Consider the following 11,114-nt stretch of genomic DNA (forward strand, 5'->3'; position numbering starts at 1 on the left):
TACTTTAGAATCAAAATACAAACATAAAAAAAAAAAAAAAAATTAAATATAAATGACTTTGGTTCTAAATACCTTAGTAATCGAAACTCGAGCCAACCCAATGACTACCTCTAACTTAAAACCCTTTTTTATTTTTATAAATATATCTTATGATTGAACATCTACACATTAGGCTCATGGTCATCCAAAATCAATTTTTTTTTTTTTAAACAGTTCAAGATATGTGCAAGGCGAGTCAACTCGGTCTGTAGCCGGGTTTGAAAACGGTCTCCCTCTCAAGCTTAACATAGGTGATCCACTGAAGCTCGTTTCGCAGTTAGAAAACGAAGACACACACAACAGTACTTCTTCAGGTCTTCCCGTCTCCGAACTCACACAGGTGACATTTATAAGATTTATATTTCTTTATTTCCCTAAAGTTTCCATTTTTTCTAATTAATTTCTGTTCTCCATTTTTTCCTTTTATCAAATTAGGGTTTTTGACGAATTCATCGATATGATTTAATCATTCTAGGGTTTTCAAATTGAAAATTTTCTGTATTGTTTGAGTTTTAACTTTCCAACAATTTTCTTTGATTATCCATGGCCGAAAACCCTAGAATTGGACCCCCAAAACTTTCTCTAAAACCCTCAAACAACACTAGTCCTCCTTCATATGAAACCACTTTTCTTCCAAGACCACAAACATTTCCTTCTTACAGAGAAACTCCAAACATCTCTCAAATGGCGAAAATTCTCTGTGAAATCCTCTCCAACGTTCCCGTCCCTGAACTCGAAGCGACCTTAACTCGCAGCGGGATTCAACCCTTACCCGAGCACGTCGAAGAGGTGTTAAAGCTCTCTTACGGGTGTCCAGCCGCGGCGGTGAAGTTCTTTAGATGGGCAGGATTATCGAACAAACACACGACTTTTTCGTGGAACCTTATGGTTGATTTACTCGGTAAGAATCTCCTTTTCGAAACAATGTGGGATGCAATTCGATCAATGAAGCAAGAAGGCATGCTCTCGATGGCTACCTTTGCTTCGGTGTTTGGAAGCTATTGCATGGCGGGTAAGATTAGCGAAGCTATAATGACGTTTGACGTCATGGATCGGTACGGAATTCAACAAGACGTTATTGGTGTGAATTCGCTTCTTAGTGCAATATGTCGTGAGGATAACCAAACTTCAAAGGCTCAAGAATTCTTCGAGCGGATTAAGACGAAGATTGCACCGGATGCTGACACGTTTGCAATTCTTTTAGAAGGTTGGGAGAAGGTAGGGAATGTTACCAAGGCAAAGAACACATTTGGGGAGATGGTTATTCGTGTCGGATGGAGCCCACAAAATATGTCGGCTTACGATGCGTTCTTGACTACTCTTGTCCGTGGATCTCAAGCTGATGAGGCGATCAAGTTTTTAATCGTCATGAAAGGGAAGAGCTGTCTTCCAGGTATGAAATTCTTCTCCAATGCTCTCGATATTCTTATTAAGCAAAACGATTCGACTCAAGCCATACCTCTTTGGGACATCATGGTCGGTAGCGGCTTAGTACCCAATCTTATAATGTACAATGCGATGATTGGCTTGCTTTGCAACAACAACAAGTTCGACGTCGCCATACGTTTACTTGACGAGATGGTCTTCCATGGTGCTTTCCCCGATTCTCTGACATATAATATGATTTTCCAATGTTTGATAAAGAACAAGAAAGTTCGTGAAGTGGGTAGGTTTTTCCTTGAGATGACAAAGAATGAATGGCCTCCAACACATACGAACTGTGCAGCGGCCATCACGATGTTCTTTGATGGTGATGATCCCGAGGTGGCAATCGAGGTGTGGAGGTACATGATTGAGAATCGTGTTTCACCGATTGATGAAAGTTCGAATGAATTGCTTGTTGGGCTTAGCCGCTTGGATAGGTTATCGTCGGTGAGAAGATTCTTTGATGAAATGCTCGCTAGAAGGATTGATGTCTATGAGTCCACTATGAGGAAGTTGAAAAATGCTTTTATTAAGAAAGGGAGGAGCGGAGAGGATACGTATAACCATATAGCAAAGAAATGGAAAGCCCACTCGAGAAAGTAGTATGTTTTTACCATTCTCGTTTTATCTTTTGGTGTTTCTTTTGTAGGGTATTGAGAATGTTACATATATGGGGGAGTTTGAAGATGGAAAGCGACCGATCAGAGGCAATGGGTTTCTACCAGTACCTTTGTTACTAGTTTTAATTGTGATTAACTAACTCCATAGTTCGATATTTCATTTTCAGACACTTCTTTATAAATTGGCTTCTATTGCATCACCTTTCTCTTGCTTTTCCATTTTTTCCTTTTTTTCCATTTCATGTTCTTTTTCACTGCACTTTATTTCCCTTATCACCCGCAGCAATTTGCTTCTCTTGATTCATACATCCTGCTTAATGAGATGTGTTAACCCAACTGATTAAGTGGGGACTTGGTGGATCCTTTTTTGCTTGATGCAGCGATCAGCAATTTCAGTGTCTTGTTTGTCTCAAAAATTGGTTATGAGAGACAACCTCAGGTGGTGAATTATCCCATGGTTTCCTTCTAGTAGATTCTATTTCTTATGGAGATTATTTCTTGTGCAGGTTCTATATCCTGTTGTTTGCTCATAATTTAATCATGAATAGAAGTGCTTCACTTTTGTATGTGTGATCCATGAATAGAAGTGCTTCACTTTTGTATGCATGACCTGAAGAGAAAGAATTCTGCAGTTGGTGTTTTCATCGGTCAACTTTCGCATTCCTTATACTTCATCAGATTTTTCCGGCTTCTGGTATGTAACCTCCATTTGTAATGGGTTTTGGAGATGGGTCTAGCAGCCTGCAACACATTGTTTGTTCTCTGTTCCTTAGCTGAAAAGGTTGAAAAATAGGTTAACAAGGGAGAGAACAAAGGAATCCTTTAGAGGGAAACCAAGATAATAAAGAAGGAAAACATAACAAGATATTGAGTGCTCCAGTGTGACCTAAGCTTTCTATGGGAGAAAATTCTGAAATGGAGAGATTCAAAGTCTAAAATAAAGGCCCCCAACAGAGGAGATAGGGAATGGTATTTGATAGATACAATAATTTAGGCAACGAGAAGAGTCATGGAGTGGAGGTTTTTGGAGTGTTGCCCATGTATCCCACGATCCAAACCCATTTGTTGGTTTGTAATGGTTAGAATGAGGCTTGTTTGCAGTTTTAAGAAGTACAGGAATGCCTTACTTTCTAACGTGTTCCAACATCGTTCCAATGCAATTTTTGATGTGGGCTACCCACTTCCTTTGGTATTTGACATGCAATTTGTCTTCTCAAGAAAAAGAGAGGGGGCGGGGGGGGGGGGGGGGTTCTAACTTTCTGGTTGCTCAATAGGCCCTTCTTGATTTATGTTATTTTGGTTGTTCTCTACTTTTTGTTGGAGCTGTTCATTTTTCACAAGTGATTTCTTCTTAACATTGGGGTGCTTATGTTGTCATTTTCCCCTCGACTACATTTGCAACTGAAGAGTTAAACTTGTTTAAAATCATCAATAGGGTAACACCATCGTATTTGGGTTATTTGTTGTGCCCTTGGATTTTGACCCTGTAGCCCATGTTCTTTGCTTTTTTTTTTTTTTTTTAACATCATAAATCATTCCTACAGTCGATGTAAAACATGTTGGGATGAACTATTTTTTTCCTCTCATTCCTCGAGATCTATACGACGAACCATCGAGATTTAGGTTTTCTCTACCAATTTCGAGGTTTATGTTAGCAGGGTATTTGTGGAAAGACACTTTGACACGCTCAAGTTTGACTGTGAATAATGTAGTGTTCACTGTTGTTGTGCATGAAGGGTGTTGGCTTTCCCACTATATGTGATATCCTTTTCGTGGAGCCAAGGTCGGCCAAAAATTATGTGGCAAGCGCGCATAGGGACAATGTCTCCTAAAATTTGATCCTTGTATGCACATATGCTAAATGCAATGTTGCACTGTTGAGTGACTTGCTTGCGCTATTCATTATCAACCCAACCTATTGAATAAGGTTTAGGGTGTGAAGTTGTGGGAAGCTTGAGAGCTTCTACCATTATGCAACGAGATGATGTTCTTGCTACTCCCATTATCAACGATCAACTGGCACAACTTACCTTGAACTTTGCAAGTGGTGCGGAACAAACTATGCCTTCTACGACGATCAACATGTTGGACGGAAAGAAGGTTGCGAATTACGCAAAAAATAACTTCTCCATCTTCATCATTTTCATATGCATCATAAAACTTAACTCCATCGTCATCTCCGACATTATCAACATCATCCTAACGTTCTCATTCGACCTCTGCAACTAGGACTTGTTGACCACATGCCATACTTTAAGCATTTGTTTAGCTTGGGGTATGCATAAGGATGGGTTGGTTTGGGTTTAGGTAGGGATGGCTGATTGTTGTTGGTTTGATTGGGGTAAGAAGGGGTGGAATTAGTGTTGTTTTGAGGCTGGGATGAAGGTTTAGGTTGGTTAGTAGGTGGAGGTAGAGGTGTGTGTAGATGGACCATGTTGGGGCTGATTTCGAGGTGATTTAAGTGTCGTAAGAGAGAGGGGCAGAATGTGAGTAATTGGTTCGACGATTATTGTTGTAAGAAGGTTTGGAAAAGGACTTGTGTTCGGTCTTCAAAGACTCTACCTTCAATGCGTTGTTGATGGCAGCATGAAGGGAGGTGTATTGATGTGTTCGCGTGTATCTTCCTATTTAGCCCATTAACTAATTGGCCAATTGTTTGATCTTTGTTCTCGTGGAGCTCGTTATGTGAGAGAAGGCGGGAGAAGTCATCAACACATTCTTATACTCTTTAGGATCCTTGCCTACCATTTTTGTAGGTTGATGAATCAGGTTTTGATGTAATTAGGTGGTAAGTACATTTTCTTAAGTAATTACTTTATGGCTGGCCATGAGTGCACTTGTCTAAAGCTTTGACGTAGTCGATCTTGTTGGAGATGGTCTCATCAAGATAAGGCTGTCTCGGTTAGCTTAAAAGCCACAAGTTTGACCTTCTTATCCTTGGAAATTCCCATGTAATTGAAGAACCTTTTGACATTGGAGATCCAATCAAGGAAATCTTCAATGTACAAGAGCCCATGGAAGGTAGGAATATTCACTCCTTAGTTGAAGTGAATTATGATTTGTTATGTATTTGTATAATTTTATTTTGATGTTCTAAGCCTATTAGCACTAGTGTAGTCAAGACAAGTAGCTCAAGGTGGGGCACATCGAAGGCTCTTCAATGCATGCGAGGCGAGGCAGTGTAAGTCAAGCGCACGCCTTGACTATGCTTTAGTCAAGGTGCACTAGGCGCACGCCTCATTGAAAATTGAATAAAATAAATATGTTATTTAAGAAAGACACTAGTTTCATATTTGATTGCGTAATCTCTATATACAAAAGAAAATTTATTTGGAAAGTAAAATTTTTTGCATTGAAAAAATTTAATTGTTCATTTTGTCATTTTTATTGGCACGAGCCCGTAAGGGTCAATTAGGGCTTGGTTGGCTTAGGCTCGATAAAGGGTATAAGGTTGGTTCAAGGTAGTTGACCTCTTTAGGTGTCGGGTAAGGGCTCAACCAAGTTTGGCATGAACTTGGACATTGACAACCCTAGTCATTGTTGAAAATACCAGAATGTATTGGTATCGGCCAAGATCGATATGAAACATAGATCCTGAAACATTGAATGTTCCGAGAATGTATCAAATAATATAATATCGATTTTTTCCTTGATCAAAACATTTCACCAATATGACATTTTTCTGCCCTTATTCTCGTTCTTATTCCTCTATAATTTTTCTATTACTGTTGATCGTTCTTTTTCTTGAAGTGTTGAATTCTTGACTTGTTTATAAAAATTCATATTTATATATAGGGGAATGCTAACGTCCAAGACCTCATGGGGATGTTAGATTTCTCCGACACATTTACTTTTCAATAATACCTCTGTCTAGTTTGTCTTTTAGTGAAAAACATTAGGGTAAGTTGGTCTTATACATAATAAGTGCATGTCTTTCAAATTAATGCTTGTTTACATAATAAATGCATTACTTGCCAAAGCATTTAATGCAAACAAGATATTTAAATTCAAAGACTAAAATGACTTTGGCATTATTATGTGAAAGACATGCATTTATTATTTATTGTGTAAAAGACCAACATACCCTTATCTTTTTCAATAAAAGACAAAACGAGCAAGGGTATTATTGAAAAACAATATGTTGGAGAACGCTAATGTTCCCATGAGGTCTTGGATGTTAGCATTCCCCTTAAATATATTATACTTGTAAAATTTTAGAATCAATATTTCACTAATTTTATTTTTTATTTTTATAATTTTATTTGACTTGCTTCACTCAAGCATGCACCTCAAGCACTAGGAGGTCTTAGTGCCTTTCACCCATAACGACACTGATTAGCACTTTTATATAAGCATGTACATGTTCTAAATAATTGGATATATTGATAGCTAATTCACTATATTAAAAAAAGGTATACAATAGCACTAGAATGTAGTACGCTTATTATAATTATTGTTTTACAAAGTGGAACAATATCGATCTTCATCTCCATGTCTAATGTGTTGGTTTATTGTAGTTAGATGATATAGTGTGTGTTTTCATGTCTGTTTTATCATTCTCTACAATGAAATGACATGATTTTCAATGTTTCCTTTATTTCGCACTATTCCCATAAGAGTTGCTGGAGTGACCTCAAGCTGGAACCTCATATCGCACTTCTTGACGTGGAAGTGGATAGGAACTATAAATGTTTTTTCACTCAAAGCTCGATGAAAAGCATTTATGGTTCCCATACACTTTCACGTCAAGAAATGCGATATGAGGTTCCAACTTGAGGTCACTCCAGCATTGTTCTTCCCATAATATCTCTAAAATTTTAATTTGCAATCTGCTTGAAACAGTTCCAAGAAATGTTTCTATTTCTAAATTGGTCAAAATAAACATCAAAACCGAAATTTAATGCCTTGTAAGTCGTTAGTGTCATTCTCATGATACTCTTAGGGCTACGCTTGCATAGTCATACAGTTAGCTATTGTCATTCCCATGACACTATTATCTTCTAGCTTCACTTGCCTACGTTCAATATGTCGCTATTATCTTCTCACAACACTCTTACAGCTTTATTGTCTTGGGTCCAATAAGTCATTATTGACATTCCTATGATTCTCTTTTGGCTTTATTAAGCACAAGTCTTGTAAGTTGCTATCCTCATCATCACAACGTCCCTCAAAATTTTGGGCTCCAGTCTAATAAGTTGTTATCGTTGCCCCTTGACTCCCTTTTAACTTAATTGGACCAAGTCCAACAAATGCTATTCCCATTCATACAATGTCCTAGTTTCATTTGTCTCTGTTTCAAAATGTTCATTTGAATTCATTAGCCTTAAGGATACCCGATTCTCCTAAGAAAGACACTTAAGAGATAGACTGGGCAAAGGAGCATTGGTTCTGTTTGTTGAGATTGGAAAAATTGCAGAAATGTTTCCATTTCTAAACTGATCGAAATAAACATCAAAACCAAAATTTAACGCCTTGTGTTTTGCTATATCTGTTATTTCGACAGTGAGATTCAGGGTCAACTATGGATGCACCTATCTTCATTGAAAAGATCTGATAAAGGGTGTTTGTTCAGTAAGGATTGCAGTTAGGATTAGTTGTTTTTGGAAATATAGTTGTTATGGACAATTTATTCTACATTATTACGATGCCAAGGTTTGACAAATTTCTAAATGTTTTTATGCTGATGATATAACACATGCATCAGAGCCTCGAATTATAGAGTCCAAGGTATCTTGAACAATGTAAACATAAGAATAAAGATGGTGCATACTTGATATTTGAATGATTGGTTTGTGATCAGATGCCACTAATGGAGAGCAACCACTGCCCTTGTAAATTGTTTTGGTGAGGTGGGAGGGAGGGCTTTATGGATCTTTTTTGTTCTTTGTTTTGCTTCCTTGGGTTCAATGAGTGGTCTAAATGGAAGTTCTGTTCTAGAAACAGAGGCAAGGCTTTGAATCCATCTGAGAACTCTCTTACCTGGCTACAGAGATATGGCAACTCTGGTTGTGGAAATTGTTCTTCGACAAACCTAGAAACCAGTGCTTTGGATTCGGTGGTGAAGATAAGAAAGAAGTGTGTTCAGGTAGTGATACTAATGTATATTCTGATATAGCCAGATTTGGGTGATCTAATTTTTGAATTCATGATCCTTGGTCAAACTTGTGCAATCTCATGTGGATCCTGAGTTACAGAGGTCTTTTGCACGACCGACATTCTGAGTTCGTGACTGTCCGATTTCTTTATGCATGTAGAGTGAAAGGGAGGCATAACTTGAGTAGATTGATCTATTAAAAGATTTTGATACTCTCAACCCCATCTTTATAGCGAAGAAAGATACAAAACCTCCCCGACCATAAGCATTTAAAATCTCTGTTAGTGATGATGTTAGCTTTGTGATGTTGCCAATGGCACGTGCAGGCTTACTGGCATTACCTTCCTTGTTCATTCCCACGTCTTTCATGTAGCCCAATTGAGGGCTAAATTTGGATTCTCTTTTTTGTTTACTGTTTTTGTTTTGGTTATTTCCCCATGTTTTGTTTCTTGTTGGCACTATGGGTGTAACCACCTGTTAAACTTACAAGAAATTTGGCCATCTATATATCAATGTCTACTAGTCAATTAGCAAAAGTACAACCATGTCCACGATGACTAAAACCATCTTAATAAGTTGTCATCGTTGTCAAAGGCTTGTTTAAAAATTTTTGAGTTACAGTTGAATGAATCCTATTCACCCACTTTGTCAAGGCCATCATTACTTTGGCTATTGTAGGTTTGTTCATATCTGTTTTCATTACTCAAACCATGTTATCTTGGGTCTTCTTTTGATTCTTGTTTCACCTTAGACTTGTACGTTCTGTCAAATTAAAGAGGGAATGTAATTGGTCTTCATTGTATGCGATGAAGCCATCTCAATCAACTCTATTTGTTTATTACTATTGGGACCACTATTACATTTTCATGAATTATTCGTTTTTAATTCTATCTTTGTTAATGACTTACTTGTAGAAATCTGACCTAAGGTTTAGAAAAGATAAAGAGAGAAAGAAGAGAAGAAATTTCAGAAAAATTGATTCTTTATTTCTCTTTGTAACTTGTTTATATAAGTTGCATAATAAATATAAAAATATAGAAAATGATATAAACATAAATCAAACTAAATAAAAGGAAAATTATCACTAATAATTCTCCCCCTCAAGTTGGTACAAAGATATCATACATGCCCAGCTTGCCCATAAGACTATCAAAATTGGCTTGAACTAAGGCTTTAGTGTGGACATCGATTAATTGTTGTGTAGTAGGAATGAAGATGATGCAGATTGCACTAAAAGTAATGTTCTCCCTTATGAAGTGATGGTCGACCTCAATGTACTTGGTGCGATCATGTTGGATTGGATTATGAGTTAACAATTGAAATGGCATAGGAGGTGAATAGTCGAGTTTATGAAGTAATAGTCGTAACTAAGATAACTCAATATGCCAAGAGTCATGGTTTTGAACTTAGTTTCAACACTTGAGCAAGCAACTACGGACTGCTTCTTACTGCGTCAAATTACCTAATTACAACCCATCATAATGTGATACCCACAATTTGAATGACGATCAATAATAGATCTCATCCAATCAGCATCGGTCCCTGTTTCCACACGAATGTGACTATGGGAACATAATAATAAACCTTTCCCCGAACATCCTTTTAGGTATCGAAGGATGTGTAGGGCAACATCAAGATGTGTTGTACAAGAGGCATGCATGAATTGGGTAGCAATACTTACGACATAGGCAATGTTGAATCGCATAAGAGATAGGTAGATAAGTTTACCCACCAAACGTTGATAACGATTGAAATCTTCAAGGGCTTCAACTTCATTATTGTTGTCACTCAATCGATGATTGGGCTCGATTGGAGTATCAATTGATTTAATCCCAAGTTTGCCCATCTCTTGGAACAGACCTAACACATTTTTGTGCTGTTAAATAAAGATGCCTGTCTTGGATCAAGCTACCTCAATAATAAAAAAATATCTCAGAAGTTCAAAGTCTGTTACTTCAAAGCGATTTTTAAGAATACGCTTCAAAGTTTGGATCTCAGTAGGACAATTGCTTGTAATGACAATGTCATCGACATACACAATAAGAACTATAGTATGAGGTCCATTATGTTTGACAAATAGTGTGTGATTAACCTGACATTGTTTGTAACCCATATCTTGCATAATAAAGTGGAAACGTTCAAATTACGTATACGAGGATTCTTTTTTTTTTTTGTGGAAAAAAGAACTGTTGGAGGAGTATCCATTTATACTTCTTCTTTCAAATCACTATGCAAGAAGGCATTCTTCACATGTAATTGGTGAAGCTTCCATGAAAAGTTGGTTGCCAAGGATAAGGACATGAATAGAATTCATTTTTTTTTACAGGGGTAAAGGTTTCTTGATAGTCAATGTTGTAAGTCTGAGCATAGCCTTTGGCAACGAACTAAGCCTTATACTTGTCAATAGATCCACATGACTTGTACTTCATTGTAAACATGTACTTGCAGTCAACAGATTTCTTCTCTTGTATAATGACACCAACTCTCAGGTATCATTTTTTGCTAAAGCTCTTATTCCCTCATTTATAGCTTGTTTCCACTTGGGATTGGAGAAAGTTTTTTTCACACTGGAGAAGATGGAAATAGAAGACATAGTAACTACAAATGAGCTATAAGATGAAGACATATCATGGTAAGAAACAAGCTGAGAAATAGGGTGCGAGGTACATATACGTTTACCTTTCCGAAGAGTAATGTCAACATTAGAATCTGAAGAAATTGGATTTGGCTTCTCAGTGGTGTGGTATGGTGGATCTGTAATGGTTTATTTTCCTTTTTTGGTGTAAATGCATCTGAACAGATTAAGATTAGGCACTGACGTAATTAGTTGCCCAACTTCTCCAATAGATTCTATAACAATTGGCAAAGGTAGTGAAATGAGGAAAGATGACTCCGAAAGTGACTCATGATTAGTGGATGAAAGAAACACTCACTTT

At 37.3% G+C, this 11,114-nt stretch overlaps 1 protein-coding gene across 1 annotated transcript; it reads left to right on the top strand.

Moving 5' to 3' along the window:
- Window positions 1-198: 198 nt before the first annotated feature.
- On the top strand, window positions 199-3,281 carry LOC147389264 (uncharacterized). Its single transcript, XM_086417824.1, has 2 exons — window positions 199-379; window positions 475-3,281. Exon 2 carries the CDS (start codon window positions 583-585, stop codon window positions 2,065-2,067), a length of 1,485 nt encoding a protein of 494 aa, XP_086273950.1. The 5' UTR covers window positions 199-379; window positions 475-582; the 3' UTR covers window positions 2,068-3,281.
- Window positions 3,282-11,114: the final 7,833 nt, after the last annotated feature.

This window comes from Akebia trifoliata, chromosome 12 (genome assembly GCF_017979445.1).
Source record: "Akebia trifoliata isolate Shusen 1 chromosome 12, ASM1797944v1, whole genome shotgun sequence".
Taxonomy (NCBI): domain Eukaryota; kingdom Viridiplantae; phylum Streptophyta; class Magnoliopsida; order Ranunculales; family Lardizabalaceae; genus Akebia; species Akebia trifoliata.